Here is a 16,182-nt window from a genome sequence, read left to right on the forward strand (position 1 = left end):
TAAACGTAATTATGTAAGTGTATGTATGTACGTAGTAATAATTGTAGTATGAATATAAAACTATATGAATATAAACTATATATATGATATAATAAATTATAATTAAGGGCTCTTAAGTAGCAGCCAAGTCAACTCTATATGTGTGAGAAAGCAATATGTATACAGAGTTAGCAGTATCTGTGCACAATGTGCAAGAGTTTAGAATCTAATCGTAGAGGTGATGGTTAATTGAACGTCCATTCAGAGGCTGGTTTGGTTAATGAGAGACACTGCCTGAGGGAAGAAGCTCTTGGCGTGTCTTGTGGTCTTGGTTCTGATTGCCATGAGTCTTCTCCTGGAGGGTAAGGCTTGAAAGATGTGGTGAGCAGGGTGAGATGGGTCCTCAAAGATTTTGTATGCCCGTTTCCTGGTTCTGGTGATGTACAGTGTCTGGAGGGTAGACAGGTTACTGCCGGTTATTCGCTCTGCTGAGTGGATGATGTGTTGCAGTCTGGCCTTGTCTCGTTCAGTGGCTGATCCAAACCAGGCTGTGATAGAGGAGGTGAGGATGGACTCAATGATTGCAGCGTAAAACTGGACCACCATAGAATAAGAGAGATGGTGCATTTTTAACTGCCTCAGAAAGTAAATCCTCTGCTGGGCTCTCTTTGTGATGGAGGTGATGTTGAGCTGCCATTTCATGTCGTGGGAAATTGTAGGCCCTATGAATTTAAAAGATTCAACAGGGCTGACAGTTGAGCCTTGTATGGTTATGGGTGGGACACTAGGTGGGGGATTTTGCCTGAAGTCCACCACCATCTCAACAGTTTTTTGGGCATTAAGTTCCAGGTTATATGAACAACACCATGTCGTCAACTGCTTGATCTCCTCTCTGTATGCTGACTCGTCGCTGTTCTGAATCAGTCCAATCAGGGTTATGTCATCTACAAACTTAATGAGTTTTACAGTGGGGTCCCCTGATGTGCAGTTGTTTGTGTACAGAGAGAAGAGCAAAGGAGAAAGCACGCAGCCCTGTGGTGCTCTGGTGCTGATGGTTCATGGTTCTGAGGTGTGTTTGCCCATTCTCACACATTGTGTTCTGTTTGTGAGGAAGCTGTAGCGGTTCAAGCTAGGAATCAATATTAGGATTTTGCTGATTATTGATATCTGCGTTTTATTTTACCGATAACCGATATTATTACAAAGTGCGCTAATGCGGCTCCGTTACCGTCTCTTCCTCTGTGCCTGAGGAACCGCGCTGCTTCATTTAAAGTTCCCCCACCAATAACAATCTCTGATTGGCTAGATGACATACGATTAATAGCCAATCACCACTGAAGCCTCGCTGTCACTCATACACGTCACTCAAGCACAGCGTGAAGCATCAAGGAGAAGAGGAGAGCAGCGGAGCGTGAGACCTTACTGAGGACTGAAGGAAAAGCAGCTCATATTTCCCAAGTGAAAACTATACAATCCTCCACACAACATAGCTCTTGTGAGCTGTTTCCATAATGAAAAGCCTTCCCGGTTATAGCGCTGAAATGTCAGAATAACGGACTTTGTTGCAGTGATAATGTGAGCATGCAGTGGGATGTGCATGCATTGTTAGTACCTGTAATAACCAAGTGTTAACAATAGAATCACCAGGGCTTATGAAATTTTTCAAAATACTTGTCCACCCCTACTTTCACCAACACGCAAAAAATCGCCATTTTTAATCAGCTGTATACACAAGAAACACCTTGAAACAGTCATGTTCAAACATGAAGCGGTCCATAGCTGAATATAAAAAAACCTTATGAGTACAAAAAGTGTTAGCAAATCATATTATGATCAAGCTCTAAGCACCTAAACCCGTGCAGTACGTACATTAATCCTCCATACGAGTTGGTGCTAGAATTAACATCAATATAAATGACTAGACAAATGAAATAATGTCTGCACATTGCAGAATTTGAAGGACTGTCGACCTATCAACATTTTCTCATTCTCTATTATGTAATTAAGCAAAATGAATTAAAACCTTTTCATTTTAAATCTTTTAATTTGATTTGTCCAGCTCAGACTTATAGTTTTTATTAGATGCTTTATTTATAGCAACTCTATTATGAATACTTAAGAATCTAAAAAGTAAACACTTTTTGTTTGTATAATGAATAATTTTGCCATTAATTTAACATTTACAAGTCAATTTAACATTGACTTTAAATAGAGCAGCCTTACTATAATTACTTCTCATTCTTATTACTTCTCATTGCAGATGGATGCAAAGAAAACACCAAATTTAATGTAAAAAAAAAAAGATTAGTGATAAAGGCAATATTTTGTGTTGGAGTTTTCAGAGATTTTCATTTTTACTGTAAATTTATATACAGTACTGTGCAAAAGTCTTAGTTCCCAAACTTCTCCTTAGGGGCACCTCAGCCGTTCCATGATTTTGTTAAATTTCACCAACAGCTCAATTAAATAATTAAATACATTTCTTTAAAAAGTCAGTGACAGATTGACTAGCTGTGTGAGGTGTGCTAGTGGCCAAGTCAAAAAATGCATGGCTGCACTGGACTGTCCCTGCAAATACTGGGGTGATTTTAGCAGAGGTTCTGAAATGGCTACGCTGATACACTTTGACAGGCATAATATCATAGTTTTACACCAACACGAGGATAATCTAAACATCATTTTCTTTGCCTGCCTAAGACTTTTGCACAGTACTGTATATCGGTTCCAAATATCGGCTATCGGTAATCATTAACTAGCAATAATCAGTATCGGCATCGGCCCTGAAAAAACAATATTGGTCGATTCCTAGTTCAGGCACAGACAGTTGTGAGAGTTTAGTCCGCATTAGCTCTGGGAGAATAGTATTAAATGCAGAGCTAAAGTTCACAAACAGAATCCTAACATATGTCTCAAGACAGTCCCAAGTGTTGAAGCATGAAATGGAGTCCAATGTTAACTGTGACGTCCACAGATCTATTGGTTCTGTATGCAGGTCTGTAGGGGGTCGAGCAATGGGTCCGTGATGGTTTTAAGGTATGATAGCACAAGTTTCTCAAAAACCTTCATAACCACAGATGTGAGAGCCACTAGTCTGTAGTCAGTGAGGCAAGAGACTCTGGGTTCCTTTGGAACAGGTGTTATTATGGATGATTTAAAACAGGCTGGAACAACACAAAGACCCAGGGACTGGTTGAAAATATCTGTGAAGACAGGTGACAGTTGATCTGCACAGTGCTTCAGAGTGGCTGGGGAGACAGAGTCTGGACCAGGAGCTTTCCTTGTATTCTGACTCCTGAATGAGTTGGGGAGAGTGTGGGCGAGGTGTGAAGGAGCCCAGGTGTGAAGGAGCCCAGGTGTGAAGAAGGCCAATGAAAAGGCGAGGGCTGTGAAGGCGAGGGCTGTGAAGGCGAGGGCTGTATGATGCGTGAATGTGGCTTTTCAGTAGAATTCATTTACTGTATTGGGCAGTTGATGGTAGCTGGGTGGCATTTTTCTTTTTGTAGTTGGTTGATGTCTGCATTCCTTTCCAGACTGTAGATGGCTTGTTGGTTGAAAACTGATTTTCCAGTTTTTTTTTAGCAAAATCCACCTTGGCAGCTTTGATCGCCTTTTCCAGTTTGCGCTTCGCATTTTTAAACAGGTTTTTGTCACCACTCCTGTAGGCTTCATCTTTTGTTTTAAGAAGCTGCCTGAGTTCAGCTGCAAACCATGGTTTGTCATTGTTATACAGTACCTGACAACGGACTTCTTGGGAATGCAAGAGTCCTCACAGAAGCTTATGTATGATTTTACAGTGTCCATGTATTCATCCAAGCTGCTAGTAGCAGTTTTGAAAACATTGCAGTCTGTCGAGTCAAAGCATGATTTTAATTGCTCTGCAGCTCCACATACAGTATGAATACCAATGTGCGTGTGCGTCTTCGATTTTGTATATTTTTGTGTGTATTTCACAGCAGGAAGAAGAAACCTGCCTTGGAGTGGTGCTGTCAGCAGGGGACACAGCCCTGATGTCCTCCAGTGACCTACTGACCACTGCTGAGGAAGGTAAGGCTCTTTCCTGCTCACTGCAGTGCCAACCTGACTGAGAAACCTACTTTTCAGTGCTGTCTTTCACACAGTGTGCCAGTCACTGGCAAAGTACAGTATGTGTTACACCAGTGACACGTGCCCACAGCATGCTGAAGTCTGTGTGCTTCACAGATTTCTGAGGCTGCTTGTCAGTCTGCCAGCATGAAGTACAAGCCTTCAGGCAATGTAGAGGTGACATGAGCAGTCCTAATATGACTGACGATTGTGAGCGCGACAGTTATACAGTTATGGCTTCTTGCATACTCAGGAAAACACATACATTGGAGATACACACATGCAAAAACACCAGTGTTATTCAAAAGAGCATTTTCAAAAGTGTACTGGGGAAAGCTAGCCCACATATTGTGTGGAGTTAACAGATCATTCAGATCATCTGCATTTGTGTAATCTTCAATTGCAGGTAAAATCAGCTTCTTCTCCGAGGGGATCCTCTTTGTCCATCCTCAATATGGCAGTGTGACCTTGCCAAGGAACCTCATCTGTGGCCTTAAATTTTACCAAGGGGTAGGTGACATGTTTCTGCCATTTTCTGGTTTATTGAAGGACCTTCCTTGTAATTACACCGTACTTTACAGATACTGCTATTGAGAATGAGTCATGGATATTACAGAGCGTGCAAAGCTCTCCATGGGTATTAAGACCTAGGCTGGAGTAGTGTTACGGTAATGCAGTATCCCGTGGTACTTGTGGCATATCACAGTATTTTGGGTATATCGCTGTATTTTTGTTCCCCAAAATATATCACGGCGAACCCCCCTGTTTGGTATATTGTATCACGGGGGAGCCATCATTATGGCTGGGTGCAGCATTCTTACTGCTGAATTCTGTGCATTGTTCTTAGTTTTAAGTGGAAATGAGCAAATTCTGTGCTGTGACACACAGGACAGCCCCAAAGCAAATGAACACAGCTACATAGTGACCGGTTTTGTATGAGGTCATTTGGAGCCGAGCTCCACGGCGCTTTATTGCGCCGAAGGTGGCTGTGTTTGGATGCCACGGAGCTGTGTGTTGGCTCTAATCGGGCTCGGCGTTTCCAAGTCTCGACGGCGTCTCTCACGGGCCCCGCGGACGCAGACGCTCGGAAACGCCTCAGCTGTCAGCAGCGCAAACACGGAAGCCGAGGCTCTTTGTGCTCTTAAGCGGCAGGGCCCCGAACGTGGAGGGAAAGGGACTCCTGGGGGGCAGGAATGAAGCGCTACTTTGCATTCATGTTATCGTAGCGTAAAGGGTTTGGTAACAAAGCTTGTTTTGAAGAGCGGCCGTCCCCCGGGGCCAGCGGAGTAGTGCGCTCTGAATACCAATGGTGCCTCAAATACGGGCCTCATTCTTGCCCCGGTGCTGCCCTGTCACTCCACAGCCATTCTGCAGCTGCCCCGGCTCCCCAGCCAAGTCACCTTCAGGCCTTTCGGTACCAGGGACGCGGCTCATGTTCTGGATTCTTCTGGGCTTTTTCTGGGCTCCCTGTTTTTATGTATGAGATTTCCCTGCTTGAAATGACAGGCACTTTCTGTTTAGCTACTGAACATTATTGAAAGAAATATGCTCAGATGTGTCAAGTTCCACCTTCTCAGGAACTGAAGCATATTTTTGAACTTGTTTGTGTCCTCTTTGTGTGCCTGACAGGACTCGTCTAGGACTCTGGCAGCCCTTTTTCTGGAGTGCAAGAGTTCCATACTCCCCTTCCTGCCATTCCAGCTCCGTAGCGCCTCCCACAGTCTGGCTTTTGGCTTGCAGGCCAAGTCCAATAGCTACAGGTCATTTTGTGCACAGGTAGGAGCTGCTGTTGAGAGACAGTAAAGGGAGCCGTGATCCGTTGATGGCCTTGAGCTGGCCTCGTGTGTGTTCAGATAAAAACCTTTAGGTATTCTAACACGTATGATTCATGTTTCATGCAGTAGTCTGTCAATGCAGCTACATGTCCTTGTGAGTAAAAGCTTCTCCCCATCATTAATGGGAACGGTCCCCGAAAGCAGTTGGCCCCGCCCATCTCCCCTATCCTCATGCCTGCCGCTGTGCCGCAGGTGCTCCCCGTGTGGTTGCGGCAGAAATGTGACGTCGGGCAGATTGTCCAGACAGTCAGCAGGGATCAGCTGACCCCCGAGCAGAAAATCATGTGAGCCACCAAGCTGTCTTGCAGATGTGTGAGCTTTATGCCAAATCAGTGAAGTTTAAGCCCCATCGGGGTGTGATGGCCCTTTGGGGTACGATGATCTCCCCCTTCATGTACTTTCTCCTACAGGCTTTGCCGACTTGACCGCCTGTGTAAAAGTCACGCCCCCCTAACCACACTGCCCAGTGGCTCCCTGAAGGTCTCCAGCACAGCGCCCCCAGAGCTCGAAGCGTACGTAGCCCATCACCTGTATGCTTTGCCCTCTCTTTCTCTTACTCTGCCGTTCTGTCGCCGTTCTGCTCAATGTGTGTAACATTCTGCAGGACTGAGAATGATCTACTGTGATGCAGATGTTGGTGCGTGGTGTGAGACTCTCCTGTCATGGTCCCTGGTTGTTTTCTGCAGGGTGCAGTGGTTCAGTGTGTGTTTTCCAGCACGACTGCCCTTACAATCTTCATGTTCCCCCAGGTTCCTGCAGCACTTTGCCCTCAGCAGCCTGGGCCAGGAAGTAGTGCAGAGAAACCACCTGGAAGTCCTCTTCAGCCGAAGGGAGACCCCCCCTCATCAGCACGCCCGAGACTGCAAGGTGTGTCTGCCGTGTCCCGTCTGGGGAATGGCCACTACGGCGGGGGGGGGGAATATGTGTGTATGACACGTTGTGTTTGTGTGTGTGTGTTTCTGTTTCTACAGATTGTGATGACCATTCTAACTGGGATTCCCGGCAGCTGTAAGGACAACCTCTGTAACTTCTTGATGAATCTGAATAAGTCTTATGGAAGGTAGGGGACATTAATATTGAATGTCAGCTTTCACGCGGAAGCCCTTCTTTGTCTTTTCAATTTATTGCCTCTGCCATCATAAGCGTCAGTGCTGTGCTATGATGGCCCACAGGTGGATGGTGTACCGTCCCCCCCTGGACAGACACGAGGTGTTCTGCAGAGCGCACTTTCAGCGATACCTGTCTTCTCTGCTGGAGAGTCAGATGAACACTGGCCTGAGTCCCAGCAAGTGCCGGCTTTTGGTGCTCACCCCTGGGTAATACCACATGCGAAATGCAGGGGGCGACACTGTCAATGTGTTTCAGTGCCTAACTGCACAGTCAGCCAGCCTCCTGTGTGTTGGGTTTTCGAGTTTTACAGTTATAGTGTATTGCTGCCTACAAGGCAGTCGATGACAGGTAGCACTCGAAAACCCCATCCAGTGTTTGAAATCCTGCTTCGCTAACTCTGTAAATGTAGACAGCTACTTCACTGATTGTGACTTTTTGTTATATTTTTTCAATTGTATATGTAAGTCTATTTGCCACTTGTATACAATGCAATTTAAATAAGAGGTTAAAACAGTGGAGGCTTGAATTCTGTGGTTGAAGGCGGACCTGATAAGCCCCTGATCCAGATTCAGTGTTGCGTGTGGGACTGCGCTGTAACCCAACCAGACTGTGCCCCGTGCCACTTATATACATTTGCTGTCCTTTAAACAGCCAACCGCAGGATCTCCTTGTGAAAGGAGAGGCGTGGTTGTGTCAGAGAGGCGTGTCAGTTCATAATGAGCCCCCCCAGATATATGACTTCAGAAGATTAGCGTGCTTTGTGTCATAGCAGCTTGCCTATTGTGTCACAATGTTTACAACAGGGCCAAAAAATCAACTGCATTTCAGATTTTTATATAGGGTAAAGGGTGAATTGCCGAAGCTTATGCCAGACAGTATAATAGTGGAATAGAAGAGTACCGTGTTGTAGTGTTCATAACATAAAGGGAATTAATCAAGAAGCATGTTGTGCTTGTTAGATTTTGTATCATAAGTATGTGGTGTAAATGTGGTGTGATTCTGATTCTTATTCTCAACAGTACTTAAGGTCACGTTGATTTCCTATCATTAGATATACTTTTATATATCGCAGCATTATGCACAAAATCATATTCTGTGCATTGTGACCCCTACTTGACTCCATAGTGTAATGCATATGGGTGGCCCTAAAATAGGTGCATATTATCTCTGATTTTTGCCGTTTCAAAGTGTTTCTGCTTGAACCCCTTATTGTCCTTTAGCTTGGCATCTGTATTCTGTATTCGCTTGGCCTCACATCTGACATCTTCCCTCTGTTTCAGATACACGGATGTGGCAGACGTGGTGCAGGCAGCGCTCGCCCACCCAGACCCCGTGATCCGAGATGCCTTCAGCTTGGGAGCCATTACTGCCTGTGTGGACCCCCTCAGCTCCTTTATGGAACACAGGTGAATAATCCCACCACAATGAAATGAAACGTTTATATATCCTTTTACGTTAAGACATAATTTATAGGTGGCTCTGTGGATATTGCTGTACAGCGTTAGTGAGGGTCGCCCTGTTTAAGCTGGGGGTTGTGATTGGTGTGTAACTCAGTGAGATTAGGAGGCTCTGGCTGTGATTGGTGGGTCACTGGTTCAAATCCCAAGGTCAGGCCAAAGTGATTTCACCACTTGCCCCTTAAGTATGGCCCTTAATCTCCAATTGCTCCAGGAATTGCCTGCTCCTTTCTAAAAGAACTGTACATCTCTTTGGATAAAAGTGTCTGCTAAATGAATAAAGTGTCCACTGCTGACACATCAACATACTTTGTTATTCTGTTTTTTTTTCTGTATTAGCTGCATGGGGCTTGTCGGTGGTTCAGTGGAAATAGTTAACAGCTCTAGCTTTGCACAGGAATGTCTTGGAAGTGCTTACAGCTTAAGTTATTTCACCAGTTAAAAACATCAGCTGGCACTTTACATTTAGCCTTTTATTTTGGCCTGATTTGTTGCATTGAGCTACCTGAAGACCTGTGGAGTACCTCCCCCCCCCACCCCCCACCCCCCCAGCTGTTTGCCAATACATTTAAATGCTGGTGGTATTTATTAAAGGATTAAGTCTGTCTGACTATTCATTTATTACCTGTGGCTCTGTGTGCTTTGAGTAGGGATAAATTAATAAACTTAAGGACTTGCAAACACTTCACTGAAGAATGCTGTGATAATATAGCAATGACTGATACATATGTTTATATCTTGGGTTGATTTATTCTTTTTAGTTTTACCTGTATTTCATTTCAGCTTCGGGGTAAGCAAAACGTTTCCCTGCTCATGGAATATAATTTGTTTATTCTGAACAATGTAACTCAAAACTAACGCTGGAATATTATATAAGCATATTTGAAACTTGAAATTGTTTGCTGATTTCCCGTCTGAACTGGGCTCCATAGGATGTTTGTCAGGGTCGTCCTGTACTAGAGAAAAACAGAAGGATTCATCATTTCCCCATTAAAATGTACCTCAGTGAGGCAATTAGCCAGTTATGGCATCAGGGAGAAAGAATAATCAAGCTTGGTTTATAATTTCTGTCAATGTCACTTGTCCCTCTACAAAAGGGCTCATGCACTAACTGGTCCTTAATTATTATTAGAAATCTGATTTTATACTGTATCAATTTATTCCTGGTGTCACAATTGGTTTTCTATTAGTGTCATGGTCTTGACAACATGGCAGACACTTACCTGTCAAAATTGAACACATGTTGCAGAAGAAATAATCAACGGGCTATGGTCTGTTCAGTAGTCCCTTATATCTGTGGGTTTCAAGACCTTCTGTGGATAGCCAAAATTGTAGATAATAGCGAACCATTCGCAGACCCCATATATAATGTTATTTTTGTGTACATACATATGGTAAAGTTAAATTGATAAATTATACACAGTCATTGCCAATATTAAATACGGTAACATTAAAGTACATTGTACACTACTATACAGTACTGTACTCTCTCGAATGGAAAAGGATACTGACGTTTTAGTGTAATTCTCAAAAGATGATATAGCAATGAAATAATACAGTATGTATCAAGGGATGATGAAGCATTGAAAATTGTGCTTTTTATACCCCTCAAAGGACGAAGGAACAATGAAAAAACATACCCTACTGTTACGCATTTTGCAGTGAAAAATATTGCGTCATTTACCTGTTTTTTATATCTTAGCCAATTGTGGGTACTCACTGGCTTGCGCCCTGTACTAGTCTGGTGTGCAGTTTGAAACTTATGAACCAATTCTGGAATTTTTTAAGTTTTCTTTTCGGACCGTGGTAAACCACGATTAACTGAAACCGTGTATACAAGAGTCCCACTTTATATTTAAAGAAACGTAAGCAAGCCAACAAAATCAATTTATAAGAAGTTTTTCAGTTAGTATTTTGACAGCTACAGTTGAAATGAACCATCCATCCATCTTTTAACCATGTACCTTGGTCAGCATGGGCATGAAACTAGGGCCTGAATCGAATGCCAGTCTACCGAACGAAACCAAGGCATTCAGTTGCAGACTTAAAGTATAATAATGATAATCATAAATTAAATATTAATGAATTCTTTTTTTTTTTTCATGCAGATATGCGTTTCCCAAGCTCTTGGAACAGTGCAGTCATGGTAAGTTGTGTAGCTGCTTACCCCAACAGCTGGTTACCATCAGACTCTGAGCAATCGTGGAATATGGATGACAGTGGTGTGTGTGGGTTTGTTTGAGCCTGTCCAGGTCATGGCTGTAGTCCAGAAGCTCATTTCATGTTGTTGTTTCATGCTGTTAACCATGAGGCAATGTGTTCGTTTGTGGCATATTCAACAGCTGGGCAAAATTTTCTGATGGGTATGATCAGCTATCCGGGTGGATAGTGTTGTTGTTTCTATCTTTTGCTTTAGATTAGTTTCTGCTTGGCATGGATGGCTTCTCAGCTCTTTCAGTGGGAGGTGTCCTTGCCTTTATGCCTGATTTCCTGTGGGAAGGGTTATCAGAAGCAGGGGGCCAGGCTTCTGGTCTGTTGGGGGGCCACCTATAGTGGGCTATTGGTCTTCCTACACGTACTGTATCCGCAGTGGGTGCTGGATGTCAGGGAATTCTTGTTCAGCGTGAGACTGCTCATCTCTGATGACCATCGCCTTTCTGAAATCCCCTGCCAGTTTGCCTGTTGCCTGGAGGCAGCTTGGCAAACATCACAGTTGTGTATTGGCAAGGAAGACTTATGCACAGGGCTGCCCTGCACTGGGCACATCTCAGCGATGATACACAGGGGCAGTTCAGTGCCCATCCTAGGCTCAGTTACCTAGCCACGTACGTGATATTTTCAAGAAATTTGTTTTTTTTTTGTGCATTTTTATACATAATTAACCTTCTTTAAAGTTTAGGTATATAAATATGATGCTGCACTAAAACCATAACAGCTCACTGCTACCTGCTGGAAAGTTTCCAAAGTTTGTCTCTGTTACTTTTCACCCTGTTAATTGCCATCAGGTTATTACAGCAGAGGCACTCTTGGACTTGAGCTAAGGTTCTGACCTATGTTCTCTTCTTTGTGCCCCAGGTCTGGTGAGCAATGTAGTTTTTACGGGGCTGACCCAGGAGCAGAGACACCCTCTTCTGAAGCAGGTACAGCAGCTGGTGCGAGCTGCCAACCCAGGTGCCGCCTTCATCCTGGCCGAGAAGGGTGCTGTGACCAGGTATGTCCCTATATCCCTGCTGCCTGAGCTGAAGTGTAAAGCTGATTTGCCTCAAATAATAATATGATGATGTCCTGTATAGGAATGAAGACGTGGAGCTGATCCTATCTGAGAGCAGTTTTTCAGAACCCCTGATGCTAACGGCTCGTTACCTCCTGTACCCTGGATTGTATGTATAATTCTAAGCGGGTTACACCTGGGACATATGGACACCTGGCAGTGAAGTCATATCCCCAGTCTTATTGGTTCAGTATAGGTATTAACATTTATAGGCTAATGTTCTGGTAAAATACAGTCCATCACTGAGGTTGAGAGAAGACATTTTCAGGTGATTGGTTAGGGTTTAGAGGCTGACCATTTTGATAGCAGAGGAAAATAAATGTAATTAAGCATCAAAGTATGTAATTGTTGATTGATATGTCTGGTGCTTCACAACGCTGGCTGCGTTTGTATCCAGGAATATGGGGAAGTTCTGCTCCGGTGACATGTCTCCCACAATGAACCACCACTGTGTGACCTTTAGTCGTCCACTTGACCGGCTGCAGTTCATGGCTAGATGCAAAGGTAGGACCTCATCATGCTACAGACTCATTACACATCACCCTGTAGTTCTTGCTGCTGGCTTCTCACTATCCTTGTATTTAAATCATTAATTCTTATCTTCCACAGAGTTGAAGCCTTTGAGACCTGACCCTTTCTGTGGAAATATCTACCACATCTGTGGTAGAGTCAAGTTTTCTGGTAAACACTACCTGTTAAGTGTGTAGTTTTCTGGTAAACACTGCCAGTTAAGTGTGTAGTTTTCTGGTAAACACTTCCAGTTACTGTAAGTGTGTAGTTTTCTGGTAAACACTGCCTTTTTTGAGTAGTGCATAAACTTCTCTTCCGAATTTGACGTGAGCACCTTGGCCTCACACTGTGATATTTTAAAGTTTGGCAGTTGTTTACTTCTCCTTCATTACACTGCATGTTCAGTAAGCAGGTGTCTTATCACCTACCTGGAAGCGTGTCGTTATTATAGATGTGGACTTTCTTGGTATATACTGCGTGTTAATTGTATTTCAACACAAACAGTATTGAATATTTTAGAGGAAGTGCTCATGTACCGAAGTTGTAATACGGTAAGAAACTTGCTGGTGTTTCTGCATCTTACGTCTACATTTAGAACATTTAGAGTTCAAGTCATAAATGTTGGTTCCCTTCGGTTTTGCTTTCTTTTTCCCACATGTTCTTTGAGTCTTATTTTTCATTTTCACAGTGAGAACGTGCTGCAGTTCACACAACCAAACAAAGTGGCAATGTCTAGTAGTTAGGGCTGCTATTGTGATTTAATCGTGATTATATGTCGCATGCACAATAATCACCAGGGCTTTAGATAATGGGTGAAACATTTGTAGTACGCCTTAAATATTAATGTGATGTGTAATGTGACGCCCAAAAGTTAGTAATCTGTATAAATTTGCTGTATCTTTATGTTTAATAAACATGTCAGACTTTATACTGCAAATAGTACTGCCATACCACAGAAATCTTTTTACTTTGTTTATCTCCTCTTCTAAAAGATGTCATGCCTGTTGAGCTGTCCCTTTCTTCATTGCCACTTCAGTGCTTATCACTTCCATGATTTACCAAAACAGTAGCATGTGGTGTGCTCTGCTAACCGAATTTAATAAACATAAGGATACGCCAAATTTATACAGATTACTAACTTTTGGGCGTCGCGATACACATTTCATTAATATTTTAGGTGTACTACTAATCTGCTTATCGAATTGTGGGTGTAAGTAAACATCCATATAGTACTGAAAAGTCAGCATCCGGACAAATGTTTCACCTGTTACCTAAAACCCTGGTGATTATTGCGCAAGCGTCATATAATCGCAATTAAATCGTAATGTGATATCGTGCCGCCCTACTAGTAGTACAATATGACCAAATTAAAAGCTACTGTACCCACTGGCAGACGTCAGACAGGATTCTTGTGCTTTAATACTAGAGATCTGATTGAATGGCTAAATTAGGATCCTAGATAAAACGATGCAGAATACCAGTGGGACAGGAGCTTGGCATTTGAAGAGAGCACAGTAACATTAGCATGGTGGTTCATGATGCCATATGAAGACAGCTCGCAGCAGCTGCATTGTTTTATTTAAACTAGCCCACATGTTTGAAAAGCACATGTTCATTTCCTGGCTGTCAGCACCTTCTTACTTGTACATTGACTGAGGTGTGTGTTATGTTCAGATATTGCTTGGACATACATTTTATTAGTGCCACCCAGTGGTGTATATGCATAACCTTTTCATAGCATTCCGATAACATTGTTTGAAGATAACATTAGTCTTTTGGCATGGAGCAAGATGTTGTTTGGTGCAGTGAGTAACAGCTGTTCTCCTCCAGACTCCGACAAGCTAATGGAGTTGAGCTTCGGCTCAGTGAGTGGAACTCTGAGCATGGTCCCAGCAATGGAGGACTCCAGCCTGCCCACCCACATCTGCTCCCTGCAGTTTTATGGGGTGGACCTCACCATGGAGGGCCTGAAGGACTGGCTGCGCCAATGTACTCCGCAGGTACATGATCACAGCCACCCTGAAGAAGCATGACCCATCAACTCTTAATGGGCAAAGACCTTGCCCCCCATACTCAATGCAGTAATGAAGAATCAAGGGAATGAGAGTACAGTGAAAATGAAAGGGTAGAACATGGTTAACATTGAGTGTTGATGAAGAGTAGCATGTAGTCGATGTGCAGTTTTGGAGTAGCATGTGCTCAACTCAGACTTGCGTTCCGCAGAATTGAAATCTTGCATCCTTTAACATTTGATTTTTAATTATTTTTAAAAGCTTTTTAAAATAATTTTCCTTTTAAATGTTGTTCCAGAAAGCTGCAAGGAAAGCCTTAAAAACAAGGAAGACACTGACCCCTCAGGAGATCAGGATCATCCACGTGAGTCATCAAAAATGAATATTTTCCTTCCTGTTTTTTCACCCAACTGATTTATGACAGTTATACACCTCTGAACCAAAACATTATGACCACCCTCACATGAAGCAAATAATGTTGACTATTTTGTAAAAAAGCCTTGTGTGTCAGGACAGGGATACATTAGGTGGGAAGCTAACATTCGGTGCTTCGTAGTCAAGTTGAGTGCAGAAGAAATGGGCAGAGGTGAAGATGCAAGTGCCTTTGACAAAGGCTAAATGATTACGGCTAGACAGCTAGGTCAGGGCATCTCTGAAATGGCAAGGTGTGTGGGCTGCTAACAGCCAGCCGTGGTGTGTACTTTCAGTGGCACATTTGGCAGATAACATTGATGATATTCACGGGAGTAATGTGTCACAACACACAATGCAGTGGCCCTGCTGAAAGCAGCACATACAGTATGCTGAAATGATAAGTTTATGATTTGAACCTTGCTGGTTTGGTTCAAAACTACCCTGGCTTATTTTCTGACATAACATAAGCCTTAGCTTACTTTCTTTACCTTTGCAGTTGGTTTTTGGCCTACAATCAAAATTATGTTTAATAGCCGCTTTATTTCTATATCAAATTATGTAATACCACCAAGTGTTTATGGCTTCCTATATTTCCAGGTATCTCGTCACTTACACCCTCTGCCAGTGGGGTACTTCTACAATGGGAGCCAGTATGTGACCTTTTTTGGGGAGAAAATGACCTTTCATCCGTGTATCCTTTCACGTTTTGAAGAAAAATTGGTCTTTGCATGTGATATGTACCATTTCTGCTCAATAATTAGAGTATGAGGCTCTATGCTGTGTTCTCCTTACCTGGAGTTTATCCAGTGATGGAGGAGTTCATTGATGAGTATTTAGAAGAAGCCAACAAAGAGATTGAGCGCTTCAACCACCAGCTGGAGCAGCAGTGCCAGGGTGATCTGTTTGACCCCTAGACACAACCGTCCACAACATTCACATCCTCCAAGGGAAGATATGGGTGGGTTGGGGAGGGGGGGTCCTACTACTGCAATGGATATGCCGTATTTATACAAGAAGCTCACATATGGTCATCTCTACAGCTAAGGGCATAAACCTCTTAATACAACCATACAGCAGGATTCTGTTCTGTATAAATATGAGTGTCCTTCAAAGTGGTGACAGACTTAGTTGGGCAAAATGCACAATGAAGTCTGCATTTAACTCTGGTCTTGTGGGCTAGTTATCAGATCTCCACAGAGTGTTAATATGAAGAGGCTGATGATAGCAACCCAATACTGCAGCCACCTGTTATCCTGCTGAATTTATGTTGCAACAGATTCATAATGAGCCTTATATCACCTACTGCAGCGTAGATAAGTGTCACACACGTTCCGGCTCTGGCAGTATGAACATGCAGTATGTTCTGCATCTGGCTTCTTCATGGGTGACCTACAGAGAATAGTATATGCCTAAAGAAATTAGCTGTTCCCTTTAACAATTTTCGTTATACTGAGCTCCAGTCATTGGCAGAACATCACGTTTTGCTTCGGGATTATATGGGGGGGGGGGGG

At 43.2% G+C, this 16,182-nt stretch overlaps 1 protein-coding gene across 3 annotated transcripts in view; it reads left to right on the plus strand.

The window, feature by feature from the left end:
* Positions 1-16,182, plus strand: part of dnaaf9 (dynein axonemal assembly factor 9) — a 31,213-nt gene extending 15,031 nt beyond the window's left edge. Inside the window, exons 20-38 of one of the 3 annotated variants that reach the window (XR_002836216.2) lie at positions 3,933-4,023; positions 4,469-4,572; positions 5,692-5,838; positions 6,090-6,181; positions 6,308-6,409; positions 6,647-6,764; positions 6,869-6,957; positions 7,070-7,213; positions 8,288-8,413; positions 10,573-10,610; positions 11,540-11,675; positions 11,758-11,844; positions 12,133-12,239; positions 12,345-12,416; positions 14,076-14,245; positions 14,556-14,621; positions 14,769-14,922; positions 15,269-15,362; positions 15,479-15,495. Coding sequence is in view for 2 of the 3 variants with exons in the window: in XM_023795637.2 (XP_023651405.1) it covers positions 3,933-4,023; positions 4,469-4,572; positions 5,692-5,838; positions 6,090-6,181; positions 6,308-6,409; positions 6,647-6,764; positions 6,869-6,957; positions 7,070-7,213; positions 8,288-8,413; positions 10,573-10,610; positions 11,540-11,675; positions 11,758-11,844; positions 12,133-12,239; positions 12,345-12,416; positions 14,076-14,245; positions 14,556-14,621; positions 15,269-15,362; positions 15,479-15,585 (1,890 nt within the window). In the remaining variant the exon portion in view is untranslated. Of the gene's footprint in view, positions 1-3,932; positions 4,024-4,468; positions 4,573-5,691; positions 5,839-6,089; positions 6,182-6,307; positions 6,410-6,646; positions 6,765-6,868; positions 6,958-7,069; positions 7,214-8,287; positions 8,414-10,572; positions 10,611-11,539; positions 11,676-11,757; positions 11,845-12,132; positions 12,240-12,344; positions 12,465-12,502; positions 14,040-14,075; positions 14,246-14,555; positions 14,622-14,768; positions 14,923-15,268; positions 15,363-15,478 lie in introns of those variants that run through there. The other 2 variants (XM_023795637.2, XM_072718628.1) reach the window with 2 other exon arrangements.

The sequence above is a fragment of the Paramormyrops kingsleyae genome, chromosome 12, assembly GCF_048594095.1.
Source record: "Paramormyrops kingsleyae isolate MSU_618 chromosome 12, PKINGS_0.4, whole genome shotgun sequence".
NCBI classification, from domain to species: domain Eukaryota; kingdom Metazoa; phylum Chordata; class Actinopteri; order Osteoglossiformes; family Mormyridae; genus Paramormyrops; species Paramormyrops kingsleyae.